This window comes from Aulonocara sp. 'chitande type north' Nkhata Bay, linkage group LG13 (genome assembly GCF_057382095.1).
Source record: "Aulonocara sp. 'chitande type north' Nkhata Bay isolate Kocher_YH1m ecotype deep benthic linkage group LG13, A_spYH_male_GT1.1, whole genome shotgun sequence".
Taxonomy (NCBI): domain Eukaryota; kingdom Metazoa; phylum Chordata; class Actinopteri; order Cichliformes; family Cichlidae; genus Aulonocara; species Aulonocara sp. 'chitande type north' Nkhata Bay.
Genome location: NC_141356.1, coordinates 19,181,694 through 19,203,668, shown reverse-complemented (window position 1 = coordinate 19,203,668; position 21,975 = coordinate 19,181,694). Strand labels below are relative to the sequence as shown.

At 39.4% G+C, this 21,975-nt stretch overlaps 1 protein-coding gene across 7 annotated transcripts in view; it reads left to right on the top strand.

The window, feature by feature from the left end:
- The first annotated feature begins 5,090 nt into the window (after window positions 1-5,090).
- The window catches only part of ccdc88ab (coiled-coil and HOOK domain protein 88ab), a 67,486-nt gene continuing 50,601 nt past the window's right edge, over window positions 5,091-21,975 (top strand). For all 7 annotated transcript variants that reach the window (XM_086258994.1, XM_086258992.1, XM_086258995.1 and 4 more), the window contains exons 1-3: window positions 5,091-5,746; window positions 5,843-5,943; window positions 16,640-16,748. In XM_086258994.1, coding sequence (XP_086115120.1) covers window positions 5,684-5,746; window positions 5,843-5,943; window positions 16,640-16,748 — 273 coding nt within the window. In that variant the 5' untranslated portion in view covers window positions 5,091-5,683. The remainder of the gene's footprint in view (window positions 5,747-5,842; window positions 5,944-16,639; window positions 16,749-21,975) is intronic.

Here is a 21,975-nt window from a genome sequence, read left to right as displayed (position 1 = left end):
TTAGTTGAAGAAAGAGGAAATTCTGTGCAGCCTTAGTCATTCAAAGCTGCATCCAAGACCACAAGAGATGGGCCCAGCTCCAAATTAAAATGTTTGTGGCGTCTTGTAAATTCCTGTGGAATAACTAACAGGAAACTACAGTCGTCAAAGAGAACTTTCTTAGAGAGGAGCTGCCAGTGCGTCTTTTACGTCAGCTAGAGGAGAAGTTTCCATGTGGCTCTCTTTGGTAGGTTTCCACTGGGTCTTTTTCCCCACTTTCAGAGCTGAGTGTGTGAGAGAAGTGCTGTTAAATCACTGAGTCATTAGGTGGAGGTGGATGCCGCTTTGTGACAAAACTTCTTAAAAGCCTCATGAATAATAGATTTTAGTAAAACAGCCAGGAGCACACTGTTCAGTCTGAGGTTAACGAAGCCACGCTAATGGAAATAAATGCAAATACACAATCACAAACACATTGAGCTTTACAAAATATCCAAACCTCCACAGGTCTAATCCCCCACAGTAAATGAGTTTTGAAAAAAAAAGTATTCAGGCTGCTGTGTGAGTAAGCAGGCGGTACACGAACCGTGAAAGGTTTTCATTATCTGCGTCAGGCTTAATTGTCGGCTGAGGTGATAGGGTTAGCAGAGATGTGTGTGGGCTGCCAAGGAAAAGAGCTGGGCTTGATTTGAAAAGAAGAAAAAAACATTTGCACAGACACTGAAGCAAATCCCCGTTCTCATTTGATTCAATTAAGAAAACAATGTCAATTAAACCAATTTTCTTATTATTAGTACGCTTCATTTATCAGTCTGTTAGAAATGACGAAAAACATGATCAATGAGAACAACATCTTCAGGAATAACATATTTTATACACTTTTTTCTACAATTTTACATTAAATTAGATCATTGAAAATCAATTAAATGTTGCTGTAAAATATTGTCAAATATAAAAACCATTAATACTCTATATAGAGACTAATAGAGAAGGCCTGCGAGTGATGTTTGATGAAGCACTCCAAAGAAATACAACAGGGACAAGGAACAGCAATGAGAAACAGGGAACATATTGTTAGAATATTTTGGTTTGAGGGAATGAGTAGAAATGCAGGAGGGGATAATGAAAGTTGACCCAAAGTTATATTTTTTCATTTTTTTAATAAGAAAAAAAACACAAAAAACCTGAAACGCTTCTACCTGCCATAATGGTGTCACCTAAAAAACAGAAAAACATTTTGTGTGTGATCAGTGATTCACTTGAACAGATCTGTGCACGTTTCACATCTTGATGTCCAAAATAACAGCACACTACAAAAAAGGACTGCATCGTTAGGTAGACTTTGCTACAAATATATATTTCTTGTTCTTATTACTCCACTTTGACCCTTGAGCCTCCAACAAATTCATGCAGCCAAAACAGTTATTTTCTAGCACTGAAGCTACTTCTTGCACCTTCTTTACAGCCCTGCAAAGGTGTGAGGGTAAATCTTGTGTCGTACATTTCAACATCTGAAAAGCTGATTTGATTGATAACACTGAAAACCGTTAAAAAAGAACTTTATTATTTTTGAATATATGCTTGGATATTCAAAACAATGACTATCATACATTTTTTGTAGTGTAGTTATTGCTACAAAAATTACAAATAATATCAAACTAAAACAACAACAAAAAACAAAACACAATACTGTGTTCTGACTTTGATTCATTGATTGACTCTTGAGTCTCTAATTTGGGAAAGTTTGCCAGCTTCCAGACTACTGTACTTTAAATGAATACAGTGTTGGTCAGAGTCTTTTGGGATAATTGTAGCAGCAGATGTAGTACACAGATCACGCCAAACATGACCGAGAAGTTCATCAGCAATTCTTGGGAGTCCTCCACAAAGTCACTTTGAATTATAACAGCCCAGAATGAATGCGAGATAGTCAGATGGTAAATTGATTAATGAAGTGGGCAGCACATTTGGTTTCTAGTAAGATCAGAGACTGATTTAATACAAAGTACAAAACAAGAATCCTGGCTTTCAGGATGCTTCTTAAAACATATTTGCCTAAACAAAACAAATTAGCATTTCCCTGCATGGACATATTTAACTAGTTCATGTCACTTACCTAACAATTACTTCTGGCCTTAAAAATAAGGCCTAAATAATTTAGTTAATAACATTGAATATTTATTGCAAAATATATCATATATATAACCATATCCACTTAGTCTTCATTAAAGAAATTCGATTGTAAGGTTAAAGATCAGAGCACAAAATGATCATATCTGAATCATCACCGAAGAAAGAATAGTATGTTCTTCCTTCCTCTCGTGTTTTACTGATACAGCTCAAGAAATGAAACGACATCTTCAGAGACTTTAAATACATTTGAATATAAAACAGGTGTGTTACCGAATTAGTGCTTCGGTATGCGTGATCTAGGATACAGAGGGATTTATTTCAAGCCTCCAAAAGGAACTTTTGCAGTTCAAATATAAGCAAAGACACAATCAGACATTACATGTTGAAACATGTCAGACTTTTACCAGTTTCTGCTTATATCTAATGAGCATTTTGTTGTACGCTAGACATAGCCCATCTGTTAGCAGCAGAGCGTCATTTAAATGGCTGATGCCCACATAAAGATGCAGACTTCCATGTAAAAGATAAATAGAGTCCTTTTTTGTTTTGTTTACATTGGATTATCCAGCTGAATATTGTGCTTTAAACAACTTACATCGCTTCAGCTAAACATGTTTTGCAGGAAACGAGAGACAGCCGGTCCTGTCATGAACACATACTGTATAGTCCCAAGCTAAAGCACCAACAACAGTGACCGTTAATCTAAATGCAAATTATAACTTCTGCTTATTCAAAACAGCTGGTGAAATGTGCTGAGTGAAGGTTTTAGGGGACTATATGTACAGTAAGCTATTCATTCATTCTTAAACCTGTTTCTTGGAGGTGATTCAGGTCTCTGGTTCTCAAACCAGTGATTGTGTTTTGATTGGCTATTTGGCCACATTGCCTTTGCTCCCTCTGCACATCATCAAAGCCATTCATCATTTGTTGATTAGGTGTCTTCAACCTCTATAGTGGACTTATCTCTAAGTCATCACCTTGCAAAATAAAAAAATTATTGTGTGCTTAAAACTGCTGGCTTTATTCAGCAAACTAACCAAGTCACATTTAGTCAAACACATTAGTCATTGTACTATTTGTTGCCAACAGTGAATTTATTGATTAGTTACTCACAGTCTTCCCAAACCAACCTAATACAATCAGTGTCCATGTTCTGTCCGGCCCACTCAGAAATTCAGTTTCCACTGCTATAAAACAGAGAAATGTTGGTGACAACTTGTTTTAAAAATTATTTGAATGATTCATTAATTATCTAAGCAGCAGATTCTTTTTCTTTCAAAATCTGACCTTGAGTAATCATTTGACCTTTCACTGAATAGTGTGAGTCACAAGTTATCTTAGAGCTTCAAAATTAGCCATTTATAGCTGTTCTGGCATTTAGTAAATCATCATCAGTAAGTCATTTTAAAAACACAACTATCAATAAAAATGACATAACCTCATTCTGTATCATTATGGATATTTTTAGTTTTATGGTCTTTAAAGCAGACCTGTCTATTTCTGTTAAATTTGTAATGTTACAATGGCGACTGCTCAACTAATGATAGAGGCATATCAGAATCAGACGAATATGTAGAAGTAATGAGCCAAAAGCTCAAGTTTCAGACTGCTCTAACTTGCTCCATTTCACATACTTTTTTTCCTACTCTTGAGTATGCATGATGTCACTGAGTCTAGATAATATTGTCATTACAGACCCATCCACCTGCTATTGAGCCTGTGTTTTTATCAGGGATAGCCAATCAGAAGAATGTTGCGTTAAAGATGAGAACTAAAATACAGATGCTGGATGAAATGAGGGACTGTACCAAGGCCCAGTATAAGATTAATCGGGATTGTTTTGAAATAATAATAGACTAGAGTCCAAGAGTAGCAAGAAGATCTTGATAGATTGTACCGTGAATCTCTACATTTGATTAAAAATCCAAAGTCTCTGATAACTTACAAAAACCAATATTGGTTTATCTTTCTCTATGAAGCGATATTATTTAACACTATTGGACGCCTCTTTGTTGCCATATCAATAGTTACTAGCTATGATTGGCCTTTTTTGATGTGACTAGAGTTCTGACAGATGTGGGGACAACAGTGTTTTGTTAGACATGGAATTTACAGGAAGACCTTAAACTTAAACATGGCTATAGCTATTGGTGAATTTAAATCATCATATGGATTGCAGAAAAGGAGACATTTCATTATTTTTTTTAGAGGCCACTAATGTTTTATGTTATTTGTTTATTGCATATTAATTGTATGTATGTAGACCTTGTATTTTTTGTTGTATTTGTGGTATTTTGGGGATGTATGTCTAAAAGTTGCATTGGCCAAATCTCCCTTGCAAAACAGATTTGATTTCAAAAGAACTTCCTAAATAATGCTAAATAAATAAATAAACAAACACAAAGCTGGAAATGAGCACAAGTCTCCTTTATTAAACCAAACAAACAACAGACTGCAGAAAGCTTATTTTAAATTTAAACGAATCATATGTTGCAAATTTGATGGAACAGTTTCTTTGATTGACAGATACTACACCTCCAGTCTTTACGTTACCCACCAGGTGTCAGTAGCCTACATGTCACTAATGTACTGCATGGTGCAAAAGCAGACAAAGAGTATACCTGGATCCCCACCATTTATACATGCCAGTGGATTAACTAAGCACAAACTGGAACCAAATGTGCCACAGCATGTTAGAAATTATAACGCTGAAGCTGCAGACAAACTGGTTCTCAATAAAAAAAAACAACATTTGCTTCTTTGATACTTAAAATGATCTTAAGACAGTTTAACTGCGCTAGATGACTAAGTGCTTTCTACGAAACATGACTAAGAGCATGAAGTAGTCTGAGCTGAAAGAGATGCTTTGATCAGTGCCCTACTTTTCTTGGGCTAAAGAGGCGATGAGGCGGAGGGAGATGCACGCGAGAGGCAGGGAGGGGGGCGGTCCTACGTGTCCTCCTCCCCAGTCTTGCGCTCAGTGGTGTGCAGCATTTGAACAGAGGCAGACAGGGGAAGCAGAATCAGTGGCTAGACATGACCTTAGAATAAATTTGAGGAGTAACCCGATGGTTTCAAACCACGGACCTTGAACATCTGGATTTCCCTTCGTATCGGATATTTAATTTAAAAGGAGGTGTTGGAGGAATATCTCCCCTCAGCGTTGGACTCTATCTACCAGTTCCTCAGCATAAAACCATACCTGGCGCAGGTCTCAGAGTCTCCTTAATCTTATTTGTAGATAGACAGCGAGCCCGGCTGGCGACACATTAGAGTATCTTTATTTAAAGCGCTTTAACAGAAAATGTGAATCCCTGCCTTCTCCGTGAGGGAGCCGAAACCCCGTCGTTGGCATCTGAAACAGCTGGCTTGTGTCTAGAAAATTGTGGATTAACGATTTTTTTTACCCCTTATCCAAAGGAACCTCGGACGTCTTTCAGTGGCCTGTAGCCACAATGAGCGTCGATTTAATTGAATTAACTACATGAGCGGTGTCAAAAGAAACGCGTTTCTCTCCGATTTAAAAAGGGAAAAAACCCATATCTGCTGAAATAAACGGCGCCAGGAAAATATGGAAAACGAGGTGTTCACTCCTTTGCTGGAGCAGTTCATGCTCACACCTCTGGTCTGCTGGGTAAGCTCCCTAATTAGCTATTCAGATGTGTCTTGAGCTCGCCAATTAATCACCCCATGCTGTTCTTTTATTGATTATCTATTGTCCCCTTTTCAGGTGAAGACGGTCGGACACTCGACGGTGACCGATGGCACCAAATTATCGGAATATATTGAATTAGTGGATGGGATTTACCTGAATGAGATAATGCTTGAGATGTAAGTAGTTTGCGGCACACATCCAGAAATATTACCCATCATTGCATTAACAAGGGTTACATGGTTAAACCGTACCCATTCTGTGTGGTTATATGTATGCTTTTTGGTCAGTAAACGGGGTCTGTGGGTGTGGAGGAAGGTCAAAGTGGTACTCACCCTGGGTTTTTTTCGTGGGGTCATCCCCTCATGAGCAAATTAAGCAACTGCAGCCTCTGTCCGGCGCTTAAAATGAATGTAGGCTAAGCACAAAGGGACCTTGTATTGGGGTCAATGATGGGTCGCACTGTCAGAAATCTTTGCAGACAGTTATTGTCAGGGGTTCTTTAGAGCTCCGCAGATTGTCTGCAGGCATGTTTGCTGCAAAGATGCGTGCGTGTTTTCTTTTAAGTCATCCTACACTGTCATCTGCAGCCGACTGGAAGACACCCCGCCCCTGGAAGCTGCAGCTTCACGTTTCCTGCTGTGCTGTAAATTAAACTAGAAATAGTAGCCCTAAGAGGAATCCCTGGTAGCAGCACAGAATCTGGATGTTGACTGCACTGCAATGCAGCAGGCCAACATTTGGTTTACATTCAGCTGAAAGGGAAAGACTGCTTATGTATTGGGAGTTCTGTTGATAGTGAGAGAGGTTGGATGTTTGATAAGGCAAAGGAATTTCATGTTCAGTTTGTCTCTTTCCAGTCATAAATATATAAAACATGGCAGAACACCGCTTTCCATTCCTTTGTCTGGCTCCTGGCTGGTACTTCCTGCTAGCAGGACAATTTTTCATATTTTCCGCTAATGCTACACTCCACACTGTCAGCATTTATCCCCCCGCCTGCCTGTCTAAGCACCATTCAACCCAGCCTGCTCCCACTGGAATTGATTTTCACCTCTCAAGAGATTATGTGTTGCACTTTCATGTGACAACTTCTTGCCACATCAGTAGCTCAGGGAAATGTATGGATATTCTAATCTGTCTTTCCGTTGTTTTGTGTACAGATTTATGTTAGTAACAAGTGTGTAGTGTTTCAGAAGGATAAATGTGTGGCTGCATTGCATGAGGAGCTGATTAACCCCCCACACGGTTTCCTCTCTTTGGATGGTTTCCTCTTCCTCCTGTCCTGCCTTCTTATAATGTCCTCGACCTCTTGCTGTTCGCCCATCACTCTAAGCTGCCTATCTTGAGGTTTCAACTATCTCTTCCAGCTCTTTTTCCCATGCTTGTTTTCCTCCTCCAGGCTTTTTCTACATGCTGATGTATTCTCCAAATGGCAAGGCCATCTTTCCTCTTCCACACATAGCTTCATCAAACAAGTCTGCTATATTTTTAGTGCATTTTCCCCCTTATGGGACACACTATGGTGGAAAAAGAAACAGGAAGGATATGGGGGGAAGGGAAGGGTCAGAGGACCAAGGAAGGCAGAAAATGATTTGCCAAAAAGCCAGAGATGGAAAAAAAAACAAACAACTTTGACATGACAGGAAAGATTTGCAAAAATTGAGCAAGCATTTAACACACAAAAGACAAATTCACATCCCTGGTTTGCTGAGCCACAATGGCAATTCCTCAGTTCTACATATTAACACAAAGGTGTGTGGCCATGTAATTGGTAGGATTTCAGTGTGCAGTAAAATGGAAAGAGCCAGAAGGAAATTTCCTGTGGATGGTTGAGAGCTCTATGCTAAAATGAACCGTGACTGCCTTAGTGATCGCCTGACAGGATACTGGGAATATTCAGTCACAGCCCGCACAGTGTGTTTATGTTTGTGTGTGTCTGCATGCTTTTCTGCAGGGCTTCTGTCTCTGTGTGGGAGTTTGTGTATCTGTGTTTTTTTTTGTTTTTTCTTTTCCCTGTGTATTTGGTTTTGGACTGAGGCAGCTGTTGGTAGTCATCTTGTTCAGCCACCCTCCCACTCAAAGGGCTACAGTATTGGTCAGATTTAGTGTTGGTGAGACTGCTCTTTGTCTGCCTCTCCTGCTTTACAGGCACTGCAGGATTAACTTCAGCTAACTGAAATATCATAAACTCAACTGTATATTACACCTCATGGTTGTAAACTTTGCAGCTGCTGCAGAGCCCTTTGAATAATTGCTATATCATTTTTTTCATTGTCATCCTTTTGTAAATGTAACATGAGCTTATTCAGTATTAAGACCATAAATGTGGTTGAAAGCAATGCGTGGTGTGTGGTTATACTTCCTTCGGCTCCATCTCTCATTAAAAGTAGCTTAGAAACTTCTCCGAATACCTGTAGGTGATAATTAACAGGGCTCCCACTAGAACACTCTTACTCACACATTTAGTTTTTTCCTTTTCTCCTCTGTTGTGACAGCTTGAAACATATTGTAGTGAGTGTTATTGCCTTGCTTGAAATTGATCCAGCTGCACTAAAAAGCTGTACTCTACTGGTGTTACCCTCCAGCTGCTGTTTACATTAAAAACCAGCAACAAAAAAACACCCACTAGCGTTCAGCACAGTTAGCACTGCATTTAGAAGAGTCAATGATATAACTACAAAACTTACATAAATGAGTGGATGGAAGTCGGCATACTTTTATGTTAAAATAAAACATTAATAAATATTGTGTGATCACTTCACATGCATGCCTAATTACACACCTTTGTGGTATTTTATTGGCAACATCAGCTGTTGTAGAGCAAGCTTTAGTATTGCTGTGCGCATGTCTCTATCTAGCACAAAGCAGGAGACATGGCAGACCGGCTGGCAGCAGTTGTCATGAGGACAGCATGGGAGAGCACAGAAAGAGCTGAGAGACCCCAGGATTATCTAACGGTTTGCTGACAGACACCCAGATGGCACCGTGTCCCCTCCCCCTGCCCTCGTGTGACTGACATTACCTAGCCAATTACATCGCCTCCGTAGTGCTGTCGAACCAATTAGTTTTCCCGCCCAGCAAGAAAGCGCCAATTAAATTTTTGTCAGAGTGACAACTGTCCATTTGAATTCTTGGCTTTTTTGCAAAGTCTGTAGACTCGTGCTGGCTCCTTGGCCTGTTCGGTCAACCGGTCAGTCCGTCCTTTTACAGGCTGCAGTTACCTGATTTATTTGAGTGAGACAGACAGTTGATGGAAATCGGGTGCACAACATTTGTCATGTTGGATGTCAGTGCTTTTCTAGCATTGCAAAGCTGTGAGCTTTGCAATGCTAACTTTGCAATGCTAACAACTTTAAACTAGAAAAGATGTTCAAAAAACTGGCTGCTAATTTTACTGAAGTAGCTACAAGTGTAAAGTAGTAAAGCATATGTGAGAAATGGAAAGAATGCGGTTCCACATGTTCTGTGGTCAGTACTTCTGTTTATTATTCAGACAGATCAGTGCATGTCTGTAAGTCTGTCTGAATGGGTGCACATATGGGAAAGAGAATGTGAGAAAATTGAGCGTAACTACCAGCTGTCAGAATTTTCATCTGCATATTTTTTTCTCAGTGTATTTCAGTACACTTTGTTTGTACTGTTGTAACAGCCATTGAGGTCTGCTGTAGATAATCAACTTAAAATTACAATTTAAATGGATGTAAATTCCAGCATTGGCTGGGTTTTACTGTGTGAAGTCATATGTGCACCAATCTAATACTTTACTTGAAACAAAGCTCTGTTGCATGTTGATACATGTCTTTTGTTTTTTTGTCATATTTGTCTTTACAATTTTTACTCAGGAATCACACCCAGGTATTATTGCACCTCTGCTCTTCTCTAGTTTTTTTTTTTTTTTTTTTTTTAGCAAACTAGAACAGCTAAGAAAAAATACTACAAGTCATGCAATACCAATAGGTCTCAGAGGGGTAAATATTTCAATAGGGTCAAATCTTATGTTCTTTTTCTTCTGCTGTCTCTCTTCATCATTTACCAACACTTACAGATCCTGCACCACATGCTCTTAGTCTGTTTCTCCCGTCTTTCCTCCAGCTGGCATCTCCCATCTCTCCACTTCCTTTTCTGTCCACACCTCAGCACTCCTCTCACTCTCATTTCTCTCTCCTGTTTTCTTTTGAGCAGCACGTTGAAGCCTTTGTTAGCTTTCTCTGGGGCTAGTTACAGCAGACATAGTTGAAATTCCTGCTGGATTGGAGAATGGAGGCAGACAAATGTGCTGCTGGGTTGTTAGACTGTTTGATTTCCCTCCTGTTCCTGGCTGGAGTGTGGGCTCCATCCTTCAACATCAAAGTGTTCGCCTTGGATCTCAACTCTCATAATCATCATTGTGTCATTCTCTCTGTGCCCGGCGAGCAGGGGGATGTGTATCATATCAGGAAGGAAACGGCAGCTGTGACCTTGGGAGGACAAAACTTTAACAAGGCTGTGTTAATATGAGGCACTCCAAACCTCGGAAACAAGGACGTTTAACCCCAAAGGAATCATCGTAGAAATTTAATCGCAGAGTTTTTCACTCTAGCAGTGCAGAGTCATTTGACTTACAATTACCCGACTCTTAAAGTATAGTATTTAAGTTTGCTGCTGCATAGCATTTAGCATGACTATGAATAAATTGCTGCCCATCACAATTTAATACTGAACTTTTGAATTCCACTACTGATGCTATTTGCCACCATTTCAAATGTTCATTTTGGCAGCTTTATATCAGATTTTTATTAAAGGTAGCTGTTAATTTGCTGGTGCTGCTATTTGCAATTAATGCAAACTCAACATTTCCTCCATCTGTTACTTATTTCTATCCCTTCAGCGGCTCAGGGATATAATCCCTTCTGTTCAATGAAAGACTTATGGGGTGAAACATCTGCAGGAATTGTTGAGTTTCATTAACAGCAGCTTAACACTGAGAATTAACAGCAAAGTAAAATTAATCATCGACCAGGTAAAACAATTTCTGTTCCAAAGAGTGACCCATAGCAGAATGATTGAAGTGTGATTTATGTTAGAAAGATTCATTCTCTATATTGACAGTGGATGTGTCTAAATAAGGTGCGAACCCTTCTCAAATGAATTAATAATTAATCTTATTTAAAAGTTTCTCTTTTGCAAATGTGTGTTTGCAAAAAAGTACTTTTTATACTTTTTGACAGATAGTGTGTAGTCCTGCGGCAGAACTCCACCTTCACTATCGTCGACTGAAAGTAGCAACACTAGACCTTACTTTGCTCTGAGGCCTTGAGGAACCAGTGCTTCACCTCCTACACATTTCCAGTTTGAGCAGTTAGTCCTTCATTATGCAGATAAACTGCAAGATAGATGACTAACCTTGGAAGGACTTTCCTCAGCACCTCCAATCCAGATTGGTAGGAATGAGTTCAGCTACAATCCTTGTGGGTACACGGAAGACAGGAAGAGGCCCTGTGGTAACAGAAAGACAAAGACTGAAAAGAAACGACTCCATGAAAAACCAGGACAAGGAAATGGGGCGATGAGAACTCGGTGTGTTTAAGCACTACAGTTTCCGTGAGAAAAGGTGAAGAATGAGAGAAGAGGATGCAGTCCACATCTGTAAAGAGTGGTGGATGTTACTTTGTTCCCAGCATCTTGCACTCCCAGTATTCTAATGGGGTAAAGTAATATAATCTGCATTGCAGCCCAAGTTAAAAATAACCTAATGGTGCAGTGACATATGATGCTCTAGAATCACCGTCTGATTCCTCACTAATTTGAGATTAATTGGATTTATAAGAGTATGTGTTACCTCCTGCCTGTGCTTACTGTACTTCAAAGCTTCTGTTTGGAAGTGCAGTCAGTGTAATGATGCACTCCAAAATCTAAAAGATAAGTGCTGATTTCCTCATTTTATAGCTGACTTGTTAGTATGGATCATTGTTAATAACTTTCTTTGCTTTCATAGTAAGTGTGATGTTTTAATGAAGGTATCCTATTTATTTACTATTCATTAATCAATTCCCTAATATTTGACCGATATTCCTACATGTCCACAAATATTGGATTAGTGTCCGACAGAATGAAGTCTTGACTATGCTCCATTGTGGACGTGGACAGCTGGAGACCCAACAAGCATGCAATGATTCCTGTTATCCTCCTTGGAAATGCGCTGCCTGGGGCGGATGCGTCGTCGGTGCATTGTAATGTAAATTCCCTGCGGACAAAAAACAGGCAGGCACCTGGGTGTGCACAAAATTTACGCCGTTCAGATTCAGGTGGATTCGTGTTTACTCACAGACAAGGAAAGTCGAGGCTTCAGATCACAGAAATACAAGTGGTAAATATGAGCTTCCTCCAAAGGGTATTTGGACTCGGGAGGAGCTCAGTAATTTTGGAGTGTCTCAAAGTAGTACTTATACTCCCTCGCACTGAAAGTAGCCGGGATAAATGGTAGAAAAGAGTATCATTTTCTATCAGCCTGTTGGTTAACAGTTCTACAAGCCATATAAGGTCTAGATCTGTGTTACTGGGTTGGTTGCATGCCCTCAGTGGTATTTGAACCAACTGGTTTAAAATTTTGACATCTTAAAGGCTTCTGCTGTTTCTTTGTGCTTCTGAGTGGTGGAAAAAACAAACCGAGGGCGTGTCAGACAGCCTTAATTCTTTACACCGACCTGAAATTATCCTGAACCAAACCGTCAGCCTTAACACGGCTGCTAATAAGAGCTCATCCCCCAGATTTCTTTCACCGGCCTCCTGTGTATGTTTGTCTTTCTCACATGGAGGCACAAACACACCCCTCCTGCTGTGTTTGGACAGTACAGCTCACAATCTCCATCTCCAGCACGTGGCCAAATGGGGCCTGGGCTTTGTGTGTGCGCGCATTTAGGCTGCTTTCTGTATTGGTGTGTGTACGGGCATGTGCCTGGCTGCCCACGTTGACTCTAATGTAGCCTGTCATATATAGGCTAACACTACTCTCTAACCTACCCAGCCAATCAAAGCTTGCAGATGAGAGGAGGAAGCCCAGTGGCCGCCTGCTCTGCATAAGGCTGCAGTGCCTATCGACGGCAACCATGAACTGACTTATTGACTGGCCGTCTGGCTGACTTGCTGACTAGTTGTCTGTGTTGCTGCCTCTTGAGCTGGCTTTGCCTGTTCATCCTTAATCTGTTTGTCTATTTAAAGTCTTAGGTTTATTGTATCAGCAGGAACAGGGAGGGGGAGGCAATAAGTTGGATTTTCTTTTCTTTTTTTTTCTTCTTTTTTTTAACTGCTGTTAAGCCCCCGTATTTAGTCGCCCGCTGATCCACAGGGGTGTCAGCCTGTCCCAGACTAGTAACATCAGAGATTGTGCAGGAGAAATGAGTAGTGGATTGCATGTTATTGTCATGAGATGGTGACTGCCATGTTGTCAGCTGAGCGTGATGATGATGATGGAATGCATGAATAGTAACAACTTTTTTTTTTCTCTTCCTTTTCCCCTTCTCCAAGTATTTCTCACACACCTCGTTCACCACATTACCCTCCTCGCACTGATAGGATTACAGCTTCCTCTGTGCTTTTTAATTAATGGGTTAAATAGACCCCCTACTATGGACCTCGAAAGGGGCTGTGTGTGCATGTGGAGGGGAGAGATGGCAAGGTCATGTGACTTCGTTTAGCACGGTATTAAAAAGAGCCGTGTGTGTGTGTGTGTGTGTGTATGTATTTCAGGGTGGAGGCTGTTGAAAAGCCAAATTAACACATCCACACTGCAGCCATTTGAGAGAGAGACTTTTCATATAAACCCAAGACTTCTAAATAAATTCATAAATGGGTCTAAATTGATAACTGGAGTCTTTATATTACTGTGTATTAAGCAAGTATGCTTTGTTTTGTTTCTATTAGAGGTATATTTAATGGTGCTCAGTGCAAGGAGAATGTAATGGTGGTAAAACAAGAAAAGGATTTAACCAGTCACCAATGAATGAATGTTGCTGAAGATAAATACAACCCTTGACATTCAGCGTCTTCTTCTAAACAGGAAAAATAAATCTTGATTATATCTTTGTAATCAAATTATGAGCTGTGCAGATACAGACATTCCTTTGCGATTCTTGGGTGTTTCAGAAGCAGTCATGCACACACATGCATGACGACACATGTGCTGCACACTACATGCATGCATGCATACATTTATAAGCAGTCAGGATCCTTCTCAGGCGCAAGGCAGCCATGTTGACCCTCATAAATAGGTCATGGAGCATACACACTGAGGTTTAAAGTGCATATCACGATAATCAGAGCTGCTCTCTGGCATTGTTGGTGTAAGGCATGATGGTAAGGAAAATACCACGACTTAATTACTTGGATATGTTTCCCTTATGGAGGATAGGAGGTATTTTACTTTATATAGCTATAACACATGGAAGCTGAATGGTGAAATGGTTCATCATTTTGATGGATCATCAAAATGTGTTGCCTCAAATATTGTTAAGTAAATTATTTCATTATTTTTATCTATAGGAACAGCAAAATTAATGTGTGGCAAGTTTGTTAAAATGAGTTAAGTTTAGTATAAAATGTAGCTGGTTAATTATCGGTTTAAAATTAAATTAGCATGAGTGACATAAGTGTGTGTGTGTGTGTGTGTGTGTGTGATCTATTGGCCTTAGCGGATGTGGTTCTGTTTTACTTAGTCTTATGCAAAAAAAGTTTTCACGAGGCTCCTAAATACACCCTTACTGTTTCAATATGAATTAAGAAAGTAAGGAGCATCCAGGTGCTACTGATGTATTGCAATTAATAAACTGATCATTAGCAAGTGTGAACACCTTTTAATAAAGCAGATGATTTGGCAGTTCATTTGTCTATTCATCATTGAAGTTGTGAAGTTGTTAACACAATACCACAATCTTTTAAGGGATGGAAGATTGTCTGAGAAATTCACTCCAAGTTCAGACTGTGCAATGCACAGAGGAACCGCTAAAAATCCAGAGCTATGTCTCGGACACCACAAGCATTACTCATTAAGAAGGGTTGACAGAAAAACATGGCAGCACAGCTCAGGTTTGCATCAACAAACCACAATGTGTGGAACAATGACCTTTGGACAGATGTAATGCACAGTACCATGTTTGGTAAAATCAAGAACAGCATATCAGAAGCACGGTAGTGGAGGGGTGATGATTTGGCCTTGTTTTGCATCCACTGGCTCTGGCCAGCTTGCAGTGAATGACTTGACCGTGAACCCCTCTGTTTACCAAGTATTCTAGAGTTAAATGTGACATGTGTCCCAAAACTAAATGTTGGCCCAAATTGGGTCATGAAAAACAGGACAGTGATCCTGAGTTATGCCGGCTAATGAGCTGTGCATAAAAGAAAGCCTGCAGGCCTCAGTTGAGTAAACTGAAGTAATGCTGTGAAGAAGAACGAGCCAAAATTCCTTCACAAGAATGTGAGAGACTGATAAAGTCTTACAGAAAACAATTACTAAAGTTAAGGGTAATAAAATAAATAAATAAATAAAAAAGTAAAGATTTCTGCAAACCATTGACTCATCGGGTGGACTTTTAGTGGAACTTTTAGTGGGATTACTGAAGGAAATGCTGCCCATCTAAAGCTACACTCATTATGTAGAACAAATAAACTGTATGAAAAGTATTTGAGACAAATGTTACAGCAATATATAGATGCATTTGGCATTAGCAAATGTGAAATTAAGACTTTCTCTCTAGTTGCTCAAGGGCTGCCATTTTGTCATCGCCTCAGTTCTGTGACTCAAGGAAACTGGAATTTCCCTCAGGGGATCAGTAGATATCACATTAAATACACAAGACTTGTATAGTATCAATCTTTTTAACCTCTAACTAGCTGGTTGAACTTCTTTTTTCTCTCCCTCCAATCAGTGTCGTTTATCCTATCAAAGAACTTTATTGTTAAAACCTGGGAGATTATTAGCCATAAATGATGCAGACTCTGAGCTTGACAGCAGGTCAGCATGTCAGGCTTTCCAATGATGGGAGGATACAAGTTGCTAAGGATTTGTCTGATTAATTATCTTACCAGTAGACTTAATTGGTGAATGTTTGTAATTAGGCTTGGTAACATTCACAGATGTGCAAATTGTTTGGATTGCTATCAGTTACTATGTGAAATGGTTCTGTGTGGATGTGGAATGTTTGGCTCCTTAAAACGTGTTGACGCCTGTGATAATATAAGTTGTGATGCATGCGCCGTTTAACATCCCTTAGGCAACACTCACCGAGGGCACACAGCCTCTTGACTCTGCAGGCAGCATGAAGGCAATGATCACAGTTAAATGTCACAGAACTGCTGATATACAACGCCTCAGTGTAGCCTAGTGGGTATCAAATGTTTTCTGACATTCCCCAAATCGAAGTAAAACATGTAGTAAGCAAAAGGAAGCTCTTGTTTGTGCATTTTCCCTGAAAGTGATTATAAAATTAATTTTGCTTCACTCCTCCCCCCCCCCCCCCCCCCCCCCCTCTGGTTTTCCACGTCCCATCAACAGAGCCACTATGCCCCATCTCAGTGATTTTCCCCCGCAGTTGGTGTAACCGAAATGTTTAAATACTTCAAGAGCTTTGAATTTTAGTACTTTAATTTGGACCCTAGAAACTGTCTGAAACTTTGGTGCCACTAATGTTTTGTTGGTTGTGGTTTCTTTTAACATTGTTATGGCACTCTGTTTATTTAAGCAAGGGTCTACTGTCACTCTACGGCTTATATACAGAGCCATTCTATTACATAAAGCAATGATACAATGGCAATTCTTAGAAACAAAGAAATCTTCACCTGATATTTATCTTTGCTACAAACTTGGATTGTTGAATAACCCTTATTCCATTTCTCCTACAGAAATCCCAAAGCCACAGTGCAGCGCACCAACAAGAAAGTGAACAATGACTCCACACTGCGCATCCAGAACCTTTCTATTCTCATCAGGCAGATTAAATCCTACTATCAGGTAAGATTTTACTACTTTGCTTTATCAGAAGTTAAAAGTAGCCACACTGAAGTGATTGTTAGGAGCTATTTATTGCAGATATGTCATAAAAATGTGTGGATTTAGTGATAAGGGTCAAAATCCCTTAAATTTAGCTCTTCATACATACCCCATGTTCCTTTATGCCTAAAACAGGAGTTGGCTTTCACCACCTTTCACCACCAAAAATGTATCAGTTAACACACTCGTCAAGTTTAGCTCAGCATACACACAAGCTCATGCCACATAAAGAGTTGGCTGTATAAACGGAGATGTATTTGCAGATGTGTATGTGAGTGATGTGGTATCAGCCTCCATCCAGATGTCAAAAGTAGCCCAGTAAATTTAAAGAGACGTCAGGAATGTAAAACAGTGATGTGGTTACTCGTCTATAGTGTCTGCTATATATTTTTAACTTAAATCTGCTTATGTACCATTTCCGTCTTGAACAATTTTCTTAATTTTAGAGAGTTTCATCCGACAGTGAGAAAAATAAGGCAGTTGTCCTGATATTGATTCATTCTGTGTAAATGTCCTAGAAAAATGAGGAAATCTAACTTACTGCCTAAAAGATACTCTTATAAACTTTGGTCAGAGGTTTGAAGTTGATATAAGTAGACCAAGTTACGCATACTGAAGTAGATTACTGCTTAGCATGTTATCAGGTCTATATACGTTTCAGTTTCCGTTCATGGTTAATCATTACTTGTGAATCTACAGTCTTTGCAGTTGATCATATCAGTAAATAAAGGCTCACACTTAGTAAATACTTTATCAAATACTGCAACAGTATAGTATACTGCTGAGTTACTGTCTGCTGCTCGTCAAATACATTTCATTGCAGTGTTGACCCTGTGCTAACTTCCATATGACAAAACTGAAAACACGTGTGGTGAACTGGTCACAAGCAGTAAATCCCACTAATGCTGTGATATATTTGATATATTTGTGCATACTCAACCTGGATAATCTCTTGACTGCTTGCATATGTGGGACAACACATGGTTGATTTGTGTCGAACAACTTTGGTTTGCAGCCCACTTCCAAGTGCGGATGCCAGATATTTGAATCTGTAATCCTCCCCTATCTCTGTGGTAGAGTGTACATTTTTTCTCTGCTTATCAGTGCTCTGTATCTCACATATAATATAAAGTTTAGTTGGCATAGAATGATATTTTCAGCTGAATTAATGCACGACACAAAATGGTCTGAACACTTTTTGATATTCTTTAACATATGTTGAGACACCCGGTGTTTCCAAGAAATACTGGTGAGCATGACAGTCATGTATTTTTATGTATCATGCAGTTTAAATTCAAGGTGTTAAGATGAGGTAGGGTTACTTGATTTCAGTGGGGTTTTTTTGTTTTTTGTTTTTTAAAGTGGATGTTCTTTAACTTGAGATAAATTCATGTATCTAAAAGGACAGAACACATTAATCAGCATTTCTGTGAAACTACCAGTGTCACCCAGCGTTCCTGTGGCAAGATGTTTTTAAAGGTGCTTTGTTTTTTGTAATCTTTGGAAAACAGTTTTGTAATACAGGTTGATTTATTGCCCAACCTCAAATGCATAAGTTGCCCCATGGTAGGTTGCTGTTACGGTTGTGTAGTTTAGCGTGCTGTCCCACAGCATTCCTCAGTGTCTGCTCCGTATTGTTTATAACGGTTATGCATGTGTGTTGTGAAACCTGCAAGGTTGACAGATTCGCAGAGAATATGATTCACATTGTTGCTGGAACTGTGTTTATGGTAATCAGGAGTTGTGTGCGCAAACATGCTGTTGCAACAGTGCAATGAGTTTAGGAATGCCGATCTAGCCAAGCAGTCAACCTGATAGACACAAATTCCCACACTACAGGTTTAGGATTGACTTGTATCCTCATGGGTTGTGAGTGTGCTGGGCTTGTGTAAGAATTAGTCATTAAAACTGCCATTTCTAATTTCTGTTGCAAAGTCTGTTGTGCAGACTTTTACATTATAAGGCCAAAAAAGCTCCAGTGGGCATCTTTAAAAGGACTTGCCAAATTATGTGCCATAGAATCAATGTGTGCCAGTTTCCTCTGAGGTTGATTAATGACTAGCAGAGTAAATGAATGATGAGATGACAGGAAGTGTTAATGACATTAACTGGAAGTGACCCAATCTATCCTGTTTTTTAACATCCTGGATTTAGGCTTCAATAATGCCCCCATCTTCCGGGAGGTAGATTAAAAATATATGTATTTAGTTGAGTGCATGCACAATATACAGATATCTGATTTACTTTACGTTGCATTTGTAGTAAGGTTTGTCATTTTTCCAAGGTGTTCAGCACAGGATGCAGCATGTGCTTCCTGCTTATTTATATTAATTAAAAAACATCCTTTTCTGAAAAATTTAGCTTTTTGTGATTTAAGATTTAAGTACTGACCCTGCCTACTTGTGAGGGATAATTTGTTGCACTAATATGAGACAAATTCAGTTCAAGACCTTGCTAATGTAAGTAAACGGGTGTTGTTTTGGGTGTATATAGTACTGTGTAATCTGTGTGGTCGTTAGCTTTACGTGAACGTTGTAAGGCAACAATGCAACTCTTGTAGGGCCATGGCGTTTGATTAATCATCCCTGTTTGTATGGGTGTTGTTCTTTTGACCTCCTAGTCACGCCATTGTTCAGCCACTTGTGTCTGCAGCCTCAGACTCTCGGAGACCACCTACAGGCTTAAATCCCTCAAAGTTCCCTGCTGTCCTTGTTGTGTGTCTGACTGCCCCTATGATGACCTATTAGGGATTTAACTGACAACGGAAGGGTTATGTGTAGGATGTAATTACCTATTTAAGTGAGCATTTTAATCATTTTGATTTGTGTGGTTTTGGACATATGTTATCTTGATTTTTTTTTTTTTTTTTTTTTTTTTTTTTTAAATGAAGTTCATATTTAGTTCATTAGCAGCTTAAAAGAAATAAAACTAAAGTGTCTATGAGGCTGTGTGTATTGTATTTAATAAAAAAATAGTGAGTCTGAATGAGATTAATTCTATATTTGTTTAGATGAAAATGAAAAGCACTTTTTGTTTCAATCTCTAATAATAGCGAAACGGTTTGTGTGTGCATGTGTTCTTTCTGTGGGGAAGCACGTTGGATGTTAAATTAATCAGTGGGTTAAAGATTAAACAGTCATACCTGTTGAGCATGCTAGGCTTTTCTTCCCCTGCAGCGCTGTTCAGAAATTGAAAAGCAGTTCATACGTATACCATATTTTCTGATTATGCTCCTCAGCAGAGTTTCAGAGCCATCCTGCAAAATATGTATCCATGTATAAATATATATGATCATACTATATTTGCACACATGCACAGTTTGCGCACTAGGCCACAGTCTTCTGGAGCAATGAGGAGGAAAATGACTTTGATAAATGGCTTTTCTGTGGTTTCCATTTCCTCTTACTGGTTTCACATTTCCAGTGACACATGGAAGAAGATGGTACCTTTCAGGTCTTAGGCTAATGGTGTTAGCAGCTTTATATTTACTGCAGCACTCAGCACTTTGGACGAGGATGCAGCATGCTTGGCTGCTTCCTACGATTCAATAAATTGATCTTGATCTTTGAGTCTGTGTAGTGGAGCATTGGAGGAACTCTGAGTAATTCAGCAACAAGAACTCAAGGCAGTTCAGAGAAGCTTTTTAAACAGACGTGCCCCGGTGACTGTGCTGTCGTCTTTATAAGCAGCACAGCAGCACATGTCCGGGAGGAAGGAGGAGGGAAGGACTTTATTTGGTCAGTCAGCAAGGGTTCAAATTTAATAATCTCCTCGTGTCAAGAGAAATGCAGTTATTAACTTTTTTGATAGCAGGCAGTTGCATACCTGGGATTTTCCTTTGTCCCTTTCCTCATCCCTTTGCCTCTAGGAGATGTAATCCTAGGAGCGTGTGTGTAGAAGCTGCGAGAAGTGAGCAGGCAAACAAGAAATTCAGTAATAACGGCTTTCATTTCAAAGTATCCCTGTCTTGGGCTGTGTTTGAGTATGAGGGTTGTCTTTCAGTGTCGTGTCATATTTGTGAGTCTTTGTCTCGGTTATTGTTCTGGTAAAGTAGATTCTGTAGGAGGAGGTTGATGTCTAGACGGGCTTCAGGCTTTGATTTTTAGAATCTGGTGAACATATCAAGGTTGAGCGTGTGTGTGTGTGTGTGCCTTTTCATGTGAATTTAATGTTGTGAAGAAGCAGACATGGTGATTGCAACACAAGTAAGCAAGGGGTGGAAATTTTCATTCTGGTAATTATTGCATTGCTTTTGAGTAGAATATCAAGTTTCCTGGTACAGAGTCCACTGACTTTTCCATTGCACTGATGGTCAGTCCAAATATAGGCCAGGCCTCTTTTTAATTTAGTGGCCTTGGTTTGGCATTCTTAAGTGGGATGTAAGATGGAGCCTTCAGCTGAACTGAAGTCTTTGTGCATGTACTTTTCTCAAAGCTAAGTGAATCCCTTTGTCCTGGTTTATGAAACTCTGGCTCAGACACCATGTGGTGTCATTCATAGTCGAACGTAATCATTCAAACTGATGGAAGGGATTATAATTTTTTTCCCTCAAGTTAGGAAAGTGTATATACTTTTGTAGTTTTTCATAAAAATGTATAAATGGCACACAAATTATTGCAACTTGCATTGATTTACTTTATTTAGTGCACAGCAACATTTTGCTTCTATCCTTTGAGTTTTAGACGTTACATTTGAAAATAAGAGTGTTTTTGTCCCCTGTTTGCCTCTGCTTTGGTTTGGGGTGTGGTTTAAAGGCTGGGAGCTCTGTTTTGACTCTTTAAAGAGTAACAGAGGACACCATTGATGCAGAGTGTGCCTGGCCCCAAAGCTCTGCAAGGTTTTTTTTTTTTGGTTTTTTTTTTGCAGACTAATTCACGATAACGTTGCATGTTTAACGGTGATCTGTAAGCACTTTACCAGCGAGCAGCAGTTCTAAAGTCCTTTCAAACCCTTTATTTCACATTTTCTCTTTGCTGTTGTTTCAAAAGAGCATTTGGTGTTTGAATTTGTAATCCAAGCTTCAGATCTTTTATCCATCAGCTAAACCTGAGAAAGCATAAGGGTGAAACCTTTGAAATTGTGTGGCTGGCTTGACTTCACAGATGGATAATGTTTGCATCTTTCTTGTTGTAGCCTTTGCCTCAAGATACTGATTATGTTTTATTGCTTTCTGCTAGAAATTGTACTG